We start from the raw sequence: 21,394 nt of genomic DNA, 5'->3' as shown, positions 1-21,394 counted from the left end.
ACAAAACACAAACGTTTTTCTACTTAGAGGTACGCAGTGCTTCTGTTTCTGTCCTTTTCTCTCTTGCATAAAGTATCACATCACTCCCACGTTCTCTCTTACGCTTTTGCTCACTGTCTTTTACTGATGCTGTCATACGTGCAGACCTACACATCGTCCCCTTCACATGCACACACCCTCCGTCACATATTCCCCCAGTGTGCTTACACTTTCATTTGGAAATGCATGTTAGCTCTTATATGTAATTTCAAACTATTGCTTGTGGACATGTGTAAGTATGAGCCCACGTTTGGAAAAGATGTTTTCAAAGGCACAAAGAAGATCCTGGAAATAGATTATGCACAGCCTCAGAACATTGTGCAGATACGCACACATCAAGCATGAGGAGCTAAGGGGAAGATCTGCGTATTTTCCGTACATGTGTTGGGAACAGGGGAGAGATGAGAAATGTGTATAGGGTCACAGTGCTGACCTGTCCTTCAGGATGTCATCCACATTTGATCGGAAGATAAACACTGTATGAAATGGAAACATACCCTTCCAGTGGTGTCCCCAAAGAGCACGTCTTCCTCCGTGAGTCAGCGAGGGCCTGGGGACACCCAGCCATGAACTATTTTGGAGGCAATGACTTCAGCAAGTGGCAGGGGAAGCTATTGTGGAAATATGAATGTGTTTTCCATTGGGGAGTCCTCCAGGGAAGGACAGAAAGATCTTGGTGCTGAGCCAACTCCCCTATTTTTTCTTCACCCTTCTGGGAACGAAAGCCTTGCAAAGTATGCAAGGAACCCTTCCTTACTTACTGAATGTGAGTGGGTTTGGTTTGTGAGAGCTCCGTGAGCCCTATACACACACAGAAAGGGGGACTTTAGGAAGCAGGAATCGACCTGCTCAAGAGCATCATAGTGTCCTTGCCTTACAGTCTAGTCAACCACACTTGACTCAGTGGGATCTATATCTCTGTTGTTTTCACCTGTCAAGTGACGATAGTACAACTTACCCATGTTTTACATCTTGTGTTAGCACAACACTTCATACCAAAAGACAATGTGAGCTAGAAACAGGGAACCAATGGGTTTGCTCTTGTGCTTCACTTTCTCCCACTTTATTCTGAGTTAGAGCATCATGGTGCCACTGAAAGCAGTGTGGCGCCATGGTACATCCTTTGGCAAGTAGCTCTGATATTCCAGTATCGACAAAGGCAACTCATTTAAAGAAGTGCGAAAAGCATTCCCAATGGCTGTCAGGTTTAAGGGTTTGGCTTTGCTTGTCTGCAAGCAGATTGCTCTGTAACTGACCTCCAGAGTTCTCAAAAGGTATAAAAGAAACACTGCTCACCCGGTGAGGGGACACCCAGGGAGCCTTAGGGATTTATGTCATGGTATGATACCACTCCTGCAGGGACCTCGTGCAAGGAGACCTCTTGGCACAACTTCGCTTGCTGGAAATAGCAATTCCCAACCAAGCGTCCTATGTCAGGGTTAGACCGTGTGCACCTCAGCACAAGTGACTGCCACTGGTGCTAAAGGAGTAACTTCCTGAGCTGGTGTTAGTTGTTGTGCCAGCCTGAAGATGTGAAACTTGTTATTGTGGAGGAAAATTAGAGGTAACAATAATAAACAGCTTAGAGGAAATGTGCAAGGTAACTGCTGATATAAAAAGATTTACTGACCATAATACATGGTTAATTACATTCATAATAAGTAGATTCCTATACTTATCTTAGGAATGTAGACAGCTTTATGTATTTACCTTGGATTTTGTGGCCTTAGTTAATCAATGGCCTGAAGTCCTTAGATGAGATTCACTATATGAATGTAATTGAAGTTTGGGAGTGGGTTATTAAAATATTTCAGGTGACTGATATGCAGGATATTGTAAGATCTTTGCCTGGATTGCAGCACTTCTTCAATACTTTGTTGCTTTTTGTGTCACCTTTAGAAAAAAAAAAAAAAAACAAAAAACTTTTCTTCTTCTACAGAGCATACTTAGATGTCAATGAACTAAAGAACATACTCAAATTGGACGGATCCACACACCTCAACATCTTCTTTGCCAATTCCTCCGAGGAAGAGCTGGCTGGAGTGGCAACTTGGCCCTGGGACAAGGAAGCCTTGATGCATCTAGGTGAGTGATAAAGATGTTTCTTCTTTGTAAAGCATTCTTTTGAGACACTAAGAAGGAAAGACAAATATGCGTTAAGCTCTGTTCTGATTTCTTATCATTCCTCTAATATATAGTCAGGGGAAAAAAAGTATTTCACGATTCCCAGATACTGGCTCACAACCAGGAAAATATTAGGTTATAAACCCAAAGCATATTATGGTATTTGTAAATGATGTCAAGCTGAAAGTATTTCACCTTTTAAGTGAAGCTACTTTGCGGGGCATTCACTCCATGGGAGCACTTTGCGAAGAAGACTGGGGGGGATAGGTGCAGGGATGCTAGACAGAAGTGAATTTTTAACCTTAGCCTGTTACATTCTGATCATTATTTAGTACGTGTTCGGTTAATTTTCCTCACAGACCATAGTTAAAATTTGTTGCTGTTTTTCTCTACCAATGTGCAAAAGAGCAAACTGCTGAGAGATTGTATTTCTAATGTTCATTTGAGTGGAACTGGAAAGAGTTCATTACCCTGCAGACTGCCCTGCATGTTTCATAACTAGGTTGCTGAGTACGGCTGCTGGAGCCCAGGGATCCAGACAAAGCTGTGCAACCTCCCAAATGACTCACTGCCCTGACACCTGCGGTGCCACTGGACCTGTGTTCCTTGCAAAATGTCAGATGAACCTCAAAAGGTTCAGAAGGCACTGACTGAGTCTGTATGTACTTCTCTTAACCGCACAAACCTCCCTCAAGCTGCAAACCTGATCTGGTCATTTTATAAGAGCAGGGATTCCCACAGCTTTTCCAGATAATTCTCCAGCTTGTCCAAACCTTCCTAGGCTTCAAGTGAAGTCTAGTTTCAGCCAAGTTCAGTCTTTGTGAAAGGCTGTTTCAGCTAGTTTTTGTATTACTCAACCCCACATTGAGCAAAACAAAAAAGACATGGCAAATGCAAACCTAGATGAGGAGAGCAAAATATGGTGTTTATTATTCTAAAGCGTACTATGAGAGCTGAACTACAACTCGAGCCATCAGTGAGGAAGGCTTTTCCATGTTCAAAAATACATTACACCGAGACCTAGATGTTAACATCTCTTTATAGTCATCTGTCTCCACAGCTGAGAGAGGCTCCATGGTCAGACCAAGCAGTTGAAGCTGGCTGCCCTCCTTCAGTTAGTAAACACTTTATTATGACATCCAGCTCTGCAGCTGCTCTGGAAGAAGTGTGAGCAAACTTCCCTTCCCAAGGAGCGGCACTGACACACATCCAGTCTCCTGCCGAGAAGCCACTTCCACTCTGACTTGCCTCCAGCCCCATCTCCATGGGCCCCTGCTGGGAGCACCCAAACCAGAAGATGCTGTAAATGCCTGCCAGTGAGCATTCCCCATGGCAACATCTTCTGGCAAAACCAAAGCTAGATATTAACCCCAGCCTCGACCAGCACCCAGGCTTTGATACTTCACAGCCCCCTGCTCTGGCACTAACCCCACAGTAACTCTGTTTGCTTCTGATTGAGCAACAGTATGGGGTGCTGGTGGGAAACATTAGCCCTGGTGCCACTGCTGGAGTGAAATAAGGCTGCAATATAGCCGATTCTCCCCTAAATTAGTATTTTCACAGCTTCCCTTAGTGTTGTCATGGGAGGGAGCAGAGAACAAGGGGAGAGCTCCAGAGTGCCAAGAAGAACCTTCTGCAAGAGGGCTGGGGCTTGCCCAAAGCCCTGATGAGCTCTTCTGTCACTTCGTTAAGCTAATTGTCAACATCATGCCTGAGCAAAACAATTTAAATTCAGCTCCTACAGTGTATTGACAGAATTCATTGACCAAAGAAAGATCTCACAAGAAAAAAATACATTAGTCAACAGTTTAAAGTTGACTTGCAGTGGAAAAAAAGTAAAAATAAATAAATAATGGTCATAATTTCCTGTCATAATAGCCCTCCCAGACCTGTGCTTGGTCTGTAAGAATTCATCTTTAATCTTTTTTACTCTCTTCTATAAATCCAATATGTACTTAATAAAAAATATGAAATATGTCCTGTGGTGCAGATCTAAAGGCTGGGATAGAGATTGTCTGGGTGAGGGAGTTTATCTTTTCTGTAAAACTGCAATTGATTTAGATTCTTGACAGCTGTGAAAAATATAAATTTTCAACAAAGGCAAAAATAAAATCTCCCTCTCCAGCTGCCTCAGGGCTGTCCAATGCCAGAACCATTTACCCAGCCTTTATTTTGAAGGCATGTCCTTCTGAGGAATTTCACCAATATTCCTGCCATTGGAAAACAAACTCTGAAATTATCTTTGGGAAAGAGACCCCCACAAAATATGCCAGGGTGCTCTCTGGGTGTAAATGGCTCCACCTGGGTAGAGACCAGGCCCCAGAGGAATCAGAGCTTGTATTGTATGAAGGGGTAGAGAGGGATCCAAGGAACCTGGGGATTGCAGTGGTTGCATACTGGTAGGTCTGTACATGGTTAATTGGGATTGCAGAGAACTGGTGTAAGGAACAGTTCAGTGCTGTGAGAAGGATGAGCAGATGCTACATGTGGCATAATAGTCATGATGTTGCAGTGTGATTGATTGTATTCACTCTTTTGTGTCTGTATTTAAAATTTCAGCTGATTTTTTGGGGTACTATATATGTATTTGTACATATGACTCCACTGTGTGCATGTAGCCTCACATGAGCATGCACAAAGGGAAAGTCTTTTATCTAGTGCTATTTGTGCACGTGGCCTCACCAGACATCCAGAGTGGTCCTTCCTCTCTCTTCAGCATTGATAAAATTTCAGCTGGAATACTGTATTGTGTTTGGATAGTGTACTTGGAGGAGAATGTGAGACAACTGGGAAAACCAAAGGAGAACAATAGTCAGGGAGGTCTAGAAAAAGGATTGAGCTATGAGGAATGGTTGAATGGATTAGTTATTCAGACTGAAGGAAAAGAGCCTAAAGTGGGGATGATGACAATCTCATGAAAGCTGATGAAAGGGGCGGAGAATCTTCTGTTCTTCATATCTGTGTGAGGCAGACTTGAAGTCATGAACTTAAACTGCCAAAAAATCAATTCAGGTTAGATGTGAGTTAAATCCTTGCAGCCATAGGGATGCTGAGGGCTGAAATTGATTGCTGATGTCATCAGGGGTTGTAAAGAGACGTTAGGCCAATATGTGTGAGGGATGGTATAGACCTAACTGGTCCTGTGTTGTTTGAGAGTAGAATTTAGATGACTTCTTAAGATCTTCTTGGTCTTACTTTTCTCTAATTCCATGGTTATTGCAATCAAGTCTCCAGGCAGATGAAAAGGAAGAGTCTATGGTTCATCAGAACCTGGAGATCTCATCTTCCCTGTGCTACAGTCACTGATAAAGTTTCTCCTGCCAAAACCTTTTCTCTCCTCATTGTCACTAAATTATTAGTGCACCATGTCCAAGATTTATTTTCCCGCTGTAACTTTTACAAAGCAGTCTCCTGTTCTCACGGTAGGCAGTATACACAAATGGTTTTAAACAAAAGGTTCAGAAAAGTTGAGGTCAACAAGCTAAATAAAGAAAATATGAAGCATATCATAAATCCAAAGGTACATCTAACTGAGCTAAAAATATAATTCTTATGATTAATTCAATATACTGTAAAGCCTCACTAATTTACCATTTGCTTATCTACACATCCCATAATTTATACAACAAAAAAATCACTGTTGGTTTTCTTTGCGCACATTTAACAGCCATGCAGTTCTTTTAGAATTATCACATTCCAGGATTTCATATTTTTTGACACATTAGACTTATGCATATTCATTAGTGGACTGTGCAGTTCAGATCAAGCTAGGCTTGTCTGAGTTTCTGAACAGAGTGTGTTTCTGACAGTTACTTCAAAGCTGTCTGTATGATCAGAGCACACCCTACAAAAACTGTTCCAGCCTTGTGTGTATTCTGTTTTCTTTGTCCAGCTATTAGTTTGCAAATATTGGTGCAACCTACTGCGATTTTTAAGGCATTTCAGAACTTAACAGGCTTCTATTATATATTTACCCTGTGGAATAATATACAGAGAATTCTCCAGGTATGTTTAGTTTGACTCCTGGTATTAAATACATTGCTTACACTTATCTGGGCAGAATCATTCTCTTTAAGCCCATTAAATTATTTGAAATTGCACAGTATGAAGTAATTGCATGTAGGCTTTTTCTCTAAGTTAACAAACAAACCAAATTGAGCATATTCGGTTGAAAGACCAATTGACACTGTGTTTCTGGTTTGTTGTGGCTTCTCCCCACGATTCCTCATCCTTAGACCCCCAGAGGGGTGAGATTAAACCTTGCTGTGTGGTGTCTCTGAGCTAGGCAGTGTGCCTGACTGTGCCACAAGCAGTCTATGCTATAGAGGATCCCATGAACTGCCAGTGGATCTGCCCTTAGGATTGTCTTCTTTTTCCTTTCTCTTGCTGTTCTGAGGAAGATGACACAAACATAGAAGCTATTCTCTTTTCCCCTTGCAGGTGGCATTGTGCTGAATCCTTCCTTCTATGGCATCCCTGGCCACACACACACAATGATCCATGAAATTGGGCACAGCCTGGGGCTCTACCACGTCTTCCGGGGAATCTCAGAGATCCTCTCCTGCAGCGATCCGTGCATGGAAACCGAGCCCTCCTTCGAGACTGGGGACCTCTGCAGTGACACCAACCCTGCTCCGAAGCACAAGCTCTGTGGGGATCCCGGACCTGGCAATGACACATGCGGTTTTCACAGTTTCCTAAACACGCCGTTCAGTAACTTCATGAGCTATGCAGGTACTTGGGTTTCCTCGGTTTGCTGGTGGTGTCTGTGGTTGGGCAAGAATGAAGAATAGCAGTATTACCTCTGATTTTTACAGTCCATTTCATGTGGGGCTTCATGCTGACATGTGTGTCCATTGGTCTGGGACCAGACTGGATGAGGGATCAAATTTGATGGCCTCAAGAATCCCTTCCAGTTCTCCTGTTCTTTTTTCCCAGTTTTCCCCAACTTTACACAGTTTCATGCGAAGACCAGGCAGAAGGTTTGGGGGAGGGAAGAAATGAGATCAGCATTAAGAAAACAGCTTCTAAAGGCTCTACAGCAAATTTGACACCCTATTTCCTCGGGATCTGGATGCCTGATCTATGAGGTCTTTGAAAAACCCAAATTCAGAGATTGTTTACCCTCTTCTAAGGAGATATTGAATGTCAGATGAATATTGATGCCACCAAGGCTGTGAGATAAACCTGTGATAGGTAGACATTTACTGAGACCTGCTCATGCCTCCAGGTGTCCGTTCAAATACCGTGTTTATTGTTTGATTTGGAGCCACTGTGGCTCAGCTGGAATCACTCACATCTGAGTTTCATCTCAGCCATCTGAGCTTCTGAATGTGAATCCTGGGATAGTACCTGAATCGGGATTGCTTCTCTGGTTAAACACTACCAGTGTGCTGGGCTGCTTTGTGCTGGGACTGCAGCTGCAAAGGCTCCATATCAGTGTGGTAAAACCACCCCTCCAAGAGGAATGAGCTGCTTAAGCAAAAGCCTGATTCTGTAGTTATAATTCTGTAGGCTTCTGTAGGCACAGCTCTGTTGCTCAGGGTGCTGGTTCGTGGCACTCCTACCAACAGAGTGTAACACAAAGAGCACATGAGCTCCTGGGACCCTTGCCCATCGGACAGGGGTGGGCTGGGGTCCTTGCTGCACTCCTGGAAGTTCAAGGGGAGTTGAAGAATCTTCTGTTATTTCCCAGAAAGAACAGGGGATACCTTGGCTCGTATTACCCCTTATTTTGGGTCACAGGGTTTAGCCGTGGTGAAGGTCTGTGACATTGAGCTGACAGCATCAACAACATTTTAAAGGTGACCAATATACTTATAGCCACTGAAGGGCACCTTTATACTCCAGGCAAAAACACAGATTGCCCACTCAGAAGGTCATAGGAGTGCTTATTCTGTAATAAAACTGTAGAGAAACAAAGTGTTTAATGTCATCTGGGGCACAGATTGAAATGATTTATAACAGAAATGCTTTTATGCCCTTCATGGCACTAGCTAAAAGTGATGCTTAGTTTTCTCTTTATTTCTCTATTTGTTTAGAGGGTGTTTTCGGGGACAAGCATACACACACAGAGGCAGCTCCTCAGCCTGTTGTGCACTTTTGTGCATGTGGTAGGGCAGAGAGTCTTACTGCCTGATACAGCCTCCTGGTCACATCACACAAATAAGTCCGTGCCAATCCAGATGACAATAGCCCTCCACCAAATCTGCTTGTGTGTGTGTGATGAGGGGTGGAGCGTGCTTGTTTCAAAACCCTGAGGTCTCCTCTTCCAAAGAGAACTTGCCTTGCCAATTCTCTCGAGAGCTGAGACAGGCAGACCACAGAGATACCTATCTGCTCTTGGGAGCTACATATGTGCTGGTGTTCTGAGCAGAAACCTTTTATTTTTTTCTCGAAAAATCAAGTGAAGCGACATGATAGGTATCTCTAGAGCTCATGCATGAATCTGTTTGCTTTTCTGTTGTTGCCAGTGGAATAAAAATATATCAGGATATCAAATTGCTGTAGAAATACCTTTGAAACACCTAGGTTGAGGTCATGCAGCTCTAAACATTGCCTTTCTTTTCTTTCTGTTTTGCTGTTCGTATACAGCTTAATCATATTCTTTGTCTGTCTGTCTGTCTCTGTCTAACATCAATCTGTCCAGTTACCCCCAGCTCTGTGGCAACGCACTGACTTAAAGGGTAACTTTTATTTTCCTGTGAAATCACAATTTACGATGTCCAGAAGATCGAGAACTGTGAGAAATTGGACTTGTAAATTATTTTTACGAGTCCAAATAGCCACAGTGTTCCCAAATAAAAAGTTAATCTTTTAGATGACTCTTCGTGAAATCAGCAGGAAATCTGCCTCTGAATTCTGTTGGAATAATCATCCTAGCAAAGTCTCTTGAGATTCTCTAATTATTACTTCATCTGAGGATCTTGCACCTTTCTGGAAATCAAGTGATCACCTTTCTCCCTCCCCTCTCCTCCCTTCCCTTTCCCCAGGACACAGCCTGTGCTGATGTTTACACAGATCGAGAATGCAGGTCATCTTTCTCCCATGCCATTGTCTCACTGCTTTGTCCTATATGTATTTTATTGTTCCTTTATGATGGCTATTAAGGGCCTTTGTCTTCTTCTGTGCTTCCGTGAAGAATATTTACGACTTTTACAGCATGCTCAGGGATAGACCATCAATAATTATTGAGGAAATCCAGAGATGTCATATTAAAGAAGATTTTTGCATACCCATGGGGATTTGTAGATATTTTCAAGCTGGTGGAGTCTGTCAATCTGCTGTGCATGTTTGATGAGAAGAGGTTCACTACTCAGTGGAATTAGGAGAGACACAGGAGAACATGTCCTTACTGTGGTAAGACTGAATTTGGGGCTGTAGTTTGAGCAGGATCCCAGCTGAAGCAGTCTCCTTTTGCTTGCATCTCAGGGAAGATGTGGTAAGGTTTTAAATTAGCCAGCAAATTCACACTTTTCTTTAGAACAAATTCATATTTTTTTGTTCCTCTTGAGTTCCACAGGGCATGGACTTGACGACATCAGAGCATCTAGTAACACTATTACAATATTGAACCTCCAACTTACACGCACGCAAAGCAACTCTCTGAGCAACCTTTGGTGACCTGCATCTTCCCAGAAAAGTGTAGTGCTTGACCTGTGCAAAACTGTCATTGTTGTTTGTATCACAACAGCGTGCAGAGGTCCCATCTGGGACTGAGTTTTACTGGGCTACGAACTCTGCAGGCACATGTGAAGAAACACTCTGTTTTCAAGAGCTTTTCATCTGATGGGAAGAGTACCAGAAAAATGGTTAAAGTGCTAGCATCAAGTTCTCCAGCATAGCTTTTCTGGGTGACTTTGCACAACATATTTATTCCTTCTGTGATCTGCACAATAGAGAAACAGTCATTTTCTACTTCTCCGGGGCATTGAAGTTGTAAAGTTGTATGGTGTTCAGAAGGCACTAGACATGTTCTTGTTGCGAAATCATGTTTGGGGAAAACAGATGAAATGAGAAATGAATATTTATGGAAAATTCTCCAGCAAAATTATCTCTCCATTTTGAATGAAAAATAAATCTGAAATATCAAACATGTTTATGAAAAGTTCAGAAAGGGGTTAGAATCGTGATGGTAATGGGAGATATTTTTAATAGAAATTAAGTTATTTTACTGCACCAAAAATGTACCTTTTTAATCAGTGTTTGTAATGATTTTTTTTAAAAAAAATTGATCTTTCAGAACATTTTTATTTGTTCATTATAAGATATAAGAACTTTTAAAAAATTATTTTTTAAATTATGTGTTCTTTTAATCTAAGAAATCTGTCAAAGTCTCTTGCACACAGTTTGCATGAATCTCAGTCAGTGCTTTGTCCTAACACTAGCTGTCCTTTGCCCTTTTATCCTCTCTCAGAGAGTCTTTAGACATTAAATTCTTTTAAGCCCAGAGGTCCACTGGTAGCCCCAGTTCTGACCAGAAGGTGCTGCACTGAGGCTTTCTCTTTCTCGACCTCAATGTGTCTGTGTCTCATCTAGGGATGACCTCTAGGTGCTTCATATGTATCCCAGACCAAAGGGAGGGAACGTTTATTGATTTATTTTTTCCTTTTTAACTTGTTTCCTTTCACCTGCCTCCACAAGTGATGGCTACACTAATTTGTTCACAGGCCGTTAACTTTAGAGTGCTGCAAGAATCCATCCCAGCCTTTGCAAGAAGCTGCCATTCATGGGTTGCAATCCTTTCTCTTGCTCCCACCTTATCTCCTGTGTGGTTGATGTGGCTTCTGTTTGAATTTCAGATGATGACTGCACCGACTCCTTCACGCCCAACCAAGTGGCCAGGATGCACTGCTACTTGGACCTCGTCTATCAGAGCTGGCAGCCCGTGAAGAAACCGGCTCCTATTGCAATTTCCCCCCAGATTGTGGCTCGGACCTCCACCTCTGTCACCCTGGAGTGGTTTCCGCCCATTGATGGCCACTTCTTTGAAAGGTGATCACGCGCTGCTCTGTACTCTTGCACTGAATTGGATGAAAAGGGGAGAAACAGGGGAACAACCCGGTGCCCCACTCCAGGAGAGCAGCTTTATCACGTGCTGTGCTCAGTCTGGATTAAGACTCTTTCCTAAATTGGTCATACTGAGGAGGTTATTGATCTGTTTTCTGCTCTTCCTTTCTCAGCCTGTAGCACTCGGTTGAGGGCCATTGATTTGACATGTAAAGGGCAAATCTTTTTCCATATGTTATGGGAAGAATTTTCAATCAACAATTCTGGCCCTGTGATTTCTGCTCACAAATACCTTTGGGCTTCGGCTCAGCCCACACGTTCTTCCCTCCTCCTCTTGCACGTTACATTTGCAAGGACAAAGTGAATCTTGTTTCTGCTCCCGTGGCAACGGAGTTCATGGATGGTGGAATATCACAGGTCAAGGAGGTGGCAGGACCAGGGAGAGGGACAAGTGCTGCTGCCTTCCCTGAGCTGCAGGTCTGAGATGGGAATTGAACAAAGCAGAGTCAAAGACCTAAAACCCTGAATATCATGTGAGTGTCATCTTGCTGCACCCTGAGTAGAGCATGTAGGTCAGCATATGTGTGTGTGTTTGTGTCTGTAGGCACACAGCTATGTGGTACCAATAATGAAAAATTAAATGAATGTAGGGCTCTGGACAACAGTTGCACCACATTGCAGTTTGTAGCGGGAGCAATTCTACCCCACACTGACCCGAGCAACTGGGTAGTTCATGTGAATACTCTTATGCAGCACTCGGATGAGCCAGGGGAGCTATGGGAGTCCTATCAGAGAACTTCCTAAACGATTGACCTTCTCGCATTACCATTAATTCACCTTCCCTGTTTGCATTTCTTCTTCACTTTTTACTTTGTTATTTTATAGAGAACAAACCTCGAGTGTCCTTCAGGACTGTAGCAGTACGTATCACAGGAGGCCGAATTTACAAGCACATTAGCACCCAAAGAGCTGTCTCAGCACTGCTGCTTTGTTCAGCGAGAGCACCTTGAAAGCCACTGCCTCCATCAGGGATGAAACTCCTTCCAGCACTGCTAGGACACCATGGCCATTTCAGTGGCCAGCTTGCACGTCTTCTGAGCAGTCAGATAGCTGTTATTTTCTGCTCAGATTGTATTTTCCAGCTTTATTGCAGATTAATACAGGGGAAGGCAATCAAATCATGTTAGGAGTTGATAAAGAGAGGTCTTGTGCTCTGAACAGTGTTTGCTTTAATTGCAGTTTTGCAACCAAATCCTTTTATTCCAAACGTGTGAAAAGGACTTATGTGAAGTTCCTGAAAATTAATTCAGAATTTTTTTTATCCCATAATCATTTTTAGGTAAATTAAATTTCTCCAATTTAATTTAGATTTCAGAAGATACTTATTGTGTGTTAAATAAATACCATCTGCCTCTTAGAACACATTGATGCAGAGTTAATTGTTATGTAACTAAATAGTCTTTATTACATATTTCTTATAACTCAATCAATATGTTCTTAATAACCCCTAGTTAGTTGCTTCTTAAATAACATACAGTGGATAGCCTGTTAAATCTAAAATTTCATAACAGAGTTATCATATGTTAAATAAATAGTGATTTTCTAGAAAAGAAAGGTCCTTTGGGTTTTCAGATCTGTGTGCTCAGTATTACTGAAGAGATTTAAAGAGACAGCCTCAAATACTTTGAGTCCAATTCCTTGTTAAAATGAGATTCCCAAATCTAGCAGATAAAGAAATGTTGTTGTGACCATTAAAAATGTCACTGAAATATATAAATGATCCTGTCTAAAACATGCCCAAATTTCTGATATATTACTCAAAACAAGGATGATAGTAACATAATAGTGACTAATACTGGAAAAGCTTGCGTGCTGAACTTCCAGTACCGATGTGTCCAGCGCTGCTCAGTTAGAGATACATGCCTGTATCAATTTGTAAAATTGGGTCACTGTGCAAGACAAGTAGGAGGTAAAATTGGCCAAGTATAATCTTATCTGTGTGTGGGAATACTGTAAATCTTTGCAGATATTTTTACACAAAGTGCACACCATGGCCCAAATTTTACTTGCCTCACTTGAATGAATAAACTCATTCACTTCAATGGGACTATTCATGTAAAAAACAGAAGACTGATACTCAACTGCTGAGTGCCTTGGGCCTGGTTTCTAATGCACAGAGGCCCCTTCCATGCTGTTTTGACAGTGTAAAAGGGCCTTAAAAGGATGAATGGCTCTGGCTACATTAGCAAGTATTGTGGCCCAATATAAGTAGATCTCTAGCGCAAAACAGTTGCTAATGAAGACCTGACGTCAACACTGTAGGGGTTTTGGGGGGGTTGTTTCAGCCTGTTTCTGGCCTGGCCCCATGGCATCAGCAGTTGGAGCACATCAGGTGTGGTCCTGGCGCACATCTCCACTCTGGTTTCAGGCAAAACTGGGTCCAGCTTCCATGCTCCAGGACCGCTCCAAGTGCTGTAAGTGGGGAAGATGAAGAGTTTCACTTCAAAAGCTTGCTCCTGATCCAAATTACCATGCTACTGTAGGCGCACTCAGTGTAACTCAAGTTCCTTTTATGTCCCTTTTATTCTCTAGAGCTGTGCATAGGCAGTGACCTCTGCTTAATGAAAGTCAGGAAGGGAAAATTTAGCCTTGTGTTTAAAAATGTAACACTGAGCTGGCTGTATCTGTGGGTGAGGTCCTGACAGGTCTGCTGTTGAAGGTGGATGAAGCATGGAAGCAAAGACCACGTGGCTTTTACCTGCTTAGATGCAACTTTGCCACAGGTGCCGCAGTATTAGGTGTTTTTCTCTTAGGGCCTCGGTTCTAGGAATTACATAATTATGTGGATTTGGGGACAGACAGTAACGCTAACACGTAGTACTTGTAAATTGGGAATCAGCTATCCTGTGTCCTCACACCTTGGCAAGAGTAGCTACACGAGCTGTGTACAGAAGTAAAATCTTCCTGACAGACCCTCCTTACCTGTTCAGGGTGTTCAGTTGGTGTCTGCTGTATTACTTTAGAGAGTTATTTACTTGCACATGTGTTTGTCCCTAAATTCCAGCAGCTGGTTGAGCTTCTAAACATCTCTAATAATCAAATATATCAAGAACCAGCTTTTCTTCTTGTAGCTACTACACAGAGGACTGGAATACTTACCATTCTCCATCCTGCCATTAAAAACCAGCATGAAAAACGTCACATGCGCATATAATAATATGTAATAATAAAATAATAATAGAGCCAACAAAACAAGTGAAAACAAGTGAGAAAAAGAAAACTTTATTCATTTCCTGACCGCATCTATTAGATGCGTTCATCTGCTGTCGCTAAGCATCCATTCATGTGCCTCCTGTTTGATATGCGTAGGCAGGATGTAAACAGTTATTGTAATAGGACTCTGCAGCAAATACTGCTTGGACAGAAAACTTTGAATGCATCTGCTCTTCCAAGTTTTCATTGAGGTGACTGTATTAATTTCCATGAATCTGATGCTATCTCATTCTTAGCAAGCAAATATTTTGGTCAGTATGGTGTCCGGGATCTAGACGGCTGGACTTGATAATCACTTGCTTAAACCTCGCTGGAAAAGTTTCAGGGGAGAGCAGCAATTCTGAATTTCAAGTAAGCAGATACAATTTAGGCTGAAAACAGGCTGAAAACATTTCTTCACTGAAAGGAATGATAGATTTTTACTGATTTTGAGTTGCCCACTGAACTGGTGCTGGCCCTGAGGAGAATTGTCTGTTTTTCACTAGGTGTCTTCAGATTTTGAATCCACTTCACTGAAATATCATGCTGGAGGAATGAATTCCTCCTGCGCTCTGAACTTCATAAGCTGGAATTTCCCCAGCACTGGGCTTATTAGAAAACAGAGAAGTCTAGATTTTCCATTACCCTGCACTTTGGGGAGTCATGTGCACTGGTGTATAAGGTGTCAGATATGCTATCGTTCCTAATTAATAGTGTTTTGAATCAATTTACGCTCATTTTGTCTTGATGTCAGTGGCTGCATAAGGTGTACGGATCTGGCTTAGATTTTCATAAGCCTGTAAATGCGATTCCGTAATTAGTTTTGACATGCATGACTGTTTGTAGGATTTGTGTGCAAGAGTCTGCAGACCAAAAACTTTAACCCGGGAGTCATCCCCTGTGTAACTCCTTTCAGCCAGTGGAGTTACATCAGGGTTGAGTTTGGCTCCCAGATTGGAAAAGTAAAAAGAGAAGTTTGCTCATAGCCTTTCCCACATGATGCTCCTTGTGATTTCTCTTACCTCCAAGTCCTTGCTGGTAAAAGGAAATGTTTGTCCATAAGCCTACAGTTTTTTCCACCATGGCAGCCTGTGATGAAATTGTATAGCTGCTAATTTGAGTAAAAAGCAGTCCTAATTGTGGAAACTTGGCTTTCAAAGCCCTGTCCTCATCCAGGACCAAGCGCTAATGCAGGAGTCTCTTTGTAGAGAAACCGAAAGATTATTATTGCAGGGACTTCTATCCTGACTATTGGTGGATGTGTCTGAAAAACAACTGCACCCTAATTCTACATTTTGATTTCTCAGTACCTTTTACTCTGGATTCTTGAATTTTTTTGCATATATTATTTAGGCAAGCTGAGTTAGACACTTAAACCACTGCTAAATAGACAGCTGACAAATGAAACAAGGAGGAAGTGTCATAGCAATAGTGCAGGTGGGTGAAGTGAGACAGAGAGAGAAGTTATTCGCAACATACCCAAATTTGTTCAATACCAGCGTTACAGATTGGGCAGGGAAGAGGAGGGCACCTTTGCCTCCCTTTTCTTTATTCTGCACCATTGCCACAGGTTATTCCTCAGAGGTTTTCAGCAGGTGCATCTCTTCCTGCACTGTGCAAGTTCAGTCATTTACCATCTCTCTGTAGGGGTGGCTGTGGGCCATATTGAAATGGATACGAGTTCTACCACCGATTTCATTCCAAGTCCCCTGTTGACAATCCCTGCTTCCACCTAATTAAGCCAACAGAAAGTTGTCTTTCAAATAGATCCCTGTCAACAAATAGGAGACGCTAAGCTGTGGAGCAGCTGAGTGTGTGTCGTCGCTACCACCAAAGGGAAAGGAGATCACACAGCCTGGGAGGGCTGTGAGAGTAAATTTACAGTCCTGGTGTCCTCATTGAGGATCCAAAATAACTTCAGCCTGAGGATCACAGTGCCCTTCGCAAGGCAGTGCTGAAATAAATCGCACAATGGGAGACGGTTAAAATTTGCATAGCTGATTATAATAACTGATGACTCAAACCATACTTAGGTAGCTTAGGGAGTACACTATGTGTTACGCACAAATGGTGTGCCTAAAACTTCTGTCCTTTCCTAGGTGGATTGAATCGTTAAGATAATGATTTTTTTCCTTTCGAGTAGGCAGCGTTCCTTAAAGCAGAATAATGAATTCTGAATAGTAAGCAATTTACTGGGATGAATAGCCACACATTCTGGGCCATACACGATTCCAAATTTTGTGAGCCCAAGGAACATAAGGCTGAACTGTGTGAGTTGCATCCTCAGCTGCTATAAATCAGCCTAATGTTATGGCAGATACTAAAGTTACTCCAATGCACATCAGCTTAAACCCTGATCTTGTGAATGTATTAGCAAAAATGTTTGTGAATCGGTGTTTCACTGGGTTTTCCTGTTCAATCATTTCTGCTGGTAGTACTTTATTGACGGTAGCTGATATTAGATGTGTTGTGGAGGTTGGTATTGGGCAGTGAAGTGCCTTTCTTAATGACATGTCATGGCATCTGATGGCATGGAGCCGTAAGATGTTCCAGTTCAGAAAGAGCCATCCACTGGTGCCAGAGCAGCCAGGTATCAAATCCAGTTTCCACTACGAAAAGGATTAAGGACATGTTCTTTTCTGTACGATCATAACCCACCCGTTTTTGAGTCTTGTAATGATCTGGGGTGTGATACACCTCCAAAAGCAGGTCCTTGCATACTCAGCAAAGATGTGCTTCACAGAGCAGCCTTGTCTGATGTTCCCAGAGTCTGGGACTTTACCCTCTTCTCTAATCACCAGTAAGCCCAAGGCCTTCACAATCCTGAAGACAGGACAAGTTCAAGCAATAAGTCCATGATGGGAGCAGAAATAGATCTGTAATCTCCTGAGGCCAGTTTCTCTGCTCTAACCACTGAGCACACTGAGCAACACATTTTCTTTTGTCAGGGTTTGATCCAGTTGTAGTGCAGGGGGGAAGAAAAAAAAAAAAGATATAGCCGAGTGTGATTTCACGGGTTGCTGTTGTTTTGTGTTGGATGGCGGACACACAGACACCATCTACAAGGCTGTTAGCCCAAACCTACAGAAGGTCAGTGTTAGAAAGCACTCCTGTCAGTGCCTTGAGAAAAGAGGGTTAAGTGGAACTGAATTCTAAGTCTTATTGCTTTTAATATAGTTGAATAAGCAGCTCATTCAGCTGTTACTAAGTTGGTGTGTTTTCCTGTTTTCCTGGCCTCCTAGAGAAGTGGGATCAGCATGTGATCTGTGTGCGGAAGGAAGAGTCCTGGTGCAATACGCCTTCAGCGCCTCTTCTCCGATGCCCTGCGACCCCTCGGGGCACTGGAGCCCACGGGAAGCAGAAGGTGAGTCACCTGGCTGGGGACAAGTGCTGGGGAGGACGAGACAGAGCAAAAGGCGAGTCACAAAGATAGTGGGAAGATCTGGGAGAAAGTGACTGATTATACCTGTACGTAGCATGAACAAAACTAGAGGACAGATGAATAAGCTGTGCCCTGAAGTAATGCCACTGGCTGAAATACCTGTGTGTTGGCCCCCATGTCCTGACCCTGCCCGTGAATTAAATGAATTCCAGGAGCTGAACCTGAATTTCAGAAAGCAGCTGAGTGCCAAGAAATGCTGACCATTCACGTCTGCCAGATGAATTCCTCAGGGGAGCTGTTTACTCCTTCTACTCCAACTCCAGGAGTGAGGAATTGCATGTTATTTATTTGGGCCTGATTTCTGCTGCCTTCACTTGCACTGAGTCGCAAGGGGCTGCACCAGCAGGCAGGCTGAGAGGAGCGAGATTGCCCTTTGGGCAAGTACTCTACAGCATGAACACAGGCGACAACGTCAAGCCCGGTCTAGTTCAGGGTGTTTTTCAAGTCATGCTTACTGCTCCTCTTAGAGCACGTTGGAGGGAGAATGGTCTGCAGAGCGGGTCGTACAATGCCATTACGTCTCCATCATCAACTCTCTTCCATATGTATCTTCCATTACATAAGTAGGTGGATGTGGTAGAGCATATTATACCAGGCAGAGGTCAATAATCACAAATTGGAAAGATCACAATATTATTTCAATCCCTCCAGCACAAGCTATTCCTTTCAGGAGCAGCACGCTCTGGGCCCAGACTTCACTGTAAACACACAGGTGGGCTCCGTGAACTCAAAGGCCGATCCCTGGATTTTGCAAAGTCATTATACAAATACCTTCTTACATTAAGCACTTCTCTGTCCTGCAGCAGAGTACATGGGAGTTATTCTACCAGGAAGATTCTTTGTAAGCTAACAGGGTGATATATGCAGTGCTGGCACCCAGGACCCCTCCCTAGTCCTAAAATCAGCATGTGCAGCAAGCTGCATCCCCGCTGCGTGATGGGACAAGGTGTGTGGGCAAGTGTCCTCTGCCCCACACACCCATTCCCAGGGTGAAGGTCCAAAAGAGGTTGCAGTTCACTCCAACCCCCCGTCCCCGAGTTTGGACATCGAAGGGCCCAGGCTGCCAGGCACAGCGCGCCTGCCCCTTGGGATGTTGTTCAAGAGCTCTGTCCTGGGGAGCAGCGCTCTGGCTGCGCGTGTGACTGGATTATCAAGTAAACAGGATTAGCGAAGTTTGGATCACATGCAGTAGTAGTGCAGGGTGGAAGGTGGAATTTCCACTTAGCCAAGGATTACAAAACTTTGAAACTTCATTTCATTTGGAACAAAACCTGAAACTTTTTAAATTCTCCATGAAGGAAAATTAAAAACAAAAAGTGTTTGAGGCTGGCCAAAATGTTTTGTTTAGCTCATATAATTCCTCTTTCATGAACTTCAGTTAAATTATGACGTTTGAATATATCCCCTTTTAGTATATAATCTAGGGCAAAAACAATTTTTAATATCAAAATGAGAAGTATTTCAAAGTGCAAAAGTGAAACGATTTCTTCCAAAAATGTCAATACACAATGTTCCAATATTGTTAGAACTTTCTTCCCATTTTCTTTTCCAGAATAAAATTTTGGCCAAACAAACCCAATTTTGCAAAGTGTTTTGATTTTGAAAGAACTGCATATTCCATTGAAATACGCAGTTGCATCAAAATTTGTCCAGCGAGCTCTGATTTGAAAACTTCTAGATCTCACACGTCTTGCCAGCGGCATCATTCCTAGAGAAACTAAGCTACTCTAAGATTTATTACTCAGCTGCATTTTGCATTTAATTTCCTCTTCTTACAGTGTGTGCCTGCATGTTCTTAGCTATGAAGGGTGCAGTCTGATCCTTATCTGCCTCATTCAATTGCTGTTGTGCCATTGCTCTGGAAAGAAATTTTGGGAATCCTATCCTCTTACTACGGTAATAAGTTGTCTCCATTTCAGGATAGAAAATATACCAAGTGTATGGTATTTGTTGCTCTGTAATTTTCTGTCATCACTACCACACTCCCTGACATTCAGGATCTCTGCCTATTTGCACTTGGTCTGAGTTACAAATAGCACAGTTAGATCATTGTCTGGCTTTTTTAATTGTCTATCTGTGAGTACTCAAGCATGCAAGCTTTAAATTCACTTTCTGCAAGCGTTCATGTGTGTAAATCTCCACTGCTTGAATGTTCATGGAAAGTGAATACAGAAGAGGCATAAGCATGGCCAAAATGAACTCATTTTAAAATTTGAGACGACACTCATGGAAAATGTTTCGTAGTACTTATCCAGCTTCTTACCAGAAAACCACATTTCTCACGTGTCTCTGAAGCAGCTCTGAACCTTGTTGGTCTGATTTCATTTTTCTGAGGTCTCATGGTGTTGTTACACTGCGCGGTTACCCCAGGTAGCTGACACCAGCTGTGGTCTTGCTGGTTTTGCTGTGGTTTTGCCTATTGCAAAACTCTGCCGTGGGGACTGTGTCCCTCCTAGTGCCCTGCTTGTGCCCGAGCGTGGTGGGGCCCAGCTGCCTGGGTTGAGATATTTTGTGATTCTTTCTCAGCCAGTTGTGCCTCTTGCATGAGGGGATCTTTGCTCCTTGGCAGTGGTTGTGGGAAGGCACTGGAGATCAGGCAGTTCTGATTCACTCTTCACCTTCACCGTAGAGCAAGACAGCTCTAACCTACCTGGATTCTCACCAGCAACACCAGCTAGATAAACAAACCTTACAGCACCTCCACAACTTGGTCAAAGGGGTTTTTTATATATGAAAGGTGATTTTGGCTTGAACCCAAGTAAGTACCTTTGCTTACTGTGCAATATATGCATATATCAGTCAGTTCCTACTGCCTGGCTCACTATTGACTGAGAGAAGTGTGAGAATTACAAAAATTTGCTGCCTTAGGCTGCTCTAGTGCCCTGCCTTTTCCAGTGGCCAGTATTTCACTCGAGAGCAATTCATTCTGTATTTGCAAGTGGAATTGTCTGTTGGACATTAGAATCCCGCTGGATGGTTCCTTTGTCTTGACACCTAAGAAATGTAGCAGGTGCGTCGTAGTTGTGGCAGCAGCTGCATTCCAAGATGCAGCTGATCCCAGCTGGCGTCCCCATACGTGTGTGTTCAGTCTCTGTCCATGTGCTGGGGCAATGGAGGGACGTTCATCCCAGCCACTTCACCTAACTGCGTGATGAAGTCTTGTGTTGACACACTAGACTGTGGCTGACATTTTGGGGGAAGCCTCCCTCCCAGCCTACCATTCCAGCTCTCTAACCAGGAGATGGGATTTGGCTTATCCTCACAAACCTCACATACACATTTTGTGTTAGGGAAGAAGTGATGTAGTGTGAGATGCTGTTCTATGATGGATCTTGATCATGATCTCATAAGCCAAAGGATTTTCAGAACCTGAGTGCATGGGGCAGAATAACTACTACGCTATTTCCTTTTATATACAGATATTTGTAATCTTCACAGTATTTACCCATCTCTAGAAATCTAGAGTTACATGGAATAAGGTTTCCATCCTCTTCCACAATTAAATGAATGTTCCTCACCCAGGTCTAA

General features: G+C 42.9%; 1 protein-coding gene across 1 annotated transcript in view; it reads left to right on the top strand.

Moving 5' to 3' along the window:
- PAPPA (pappalysin 1) overlaps positions 1-21,394 on the top strand; it is a 181,902-nt gene that overhangs the window by 50,565 nt on the left and 109,943 nt on the right. Inside the window, exons 3-6 of the mRNA XM_026860379.1 lie at positions 1,979-2,124; positions 6,604-6,897; positions 10,965-11,157; positions 17,667-17,788. Of these exons, the coding sequence (XP_026716180.1) occupies positions 1,979-2,124; positions 6,604-6,897; positions 10,965-11,157; positions 17,667-17,788 (755 nt within the window). The remainder of the gene's footprint in view (positions 1-1,978; positions 2,125-6,603; positions 6,898-10,964; positions 11,158-17,666; positions 17,789-21,394) is intronic.

Source organism: Athene cunicularia (assembly GCF_003259725.1).
Source record: "Athene cunicularia isolate RWA chromosome 17 unlocalized genomic scaffold, athCun1 chr17_part1, whole genome shotgun sequence".
Lineage (NCBI taxonomy): Eukaryota > Metazoa > Chordata > Aves > Strigiformes > Strigidae > Athene > Athene cunicularia.
This window is presented reverse-complemented; position numbering and strand designations above follow the sequence as displayed.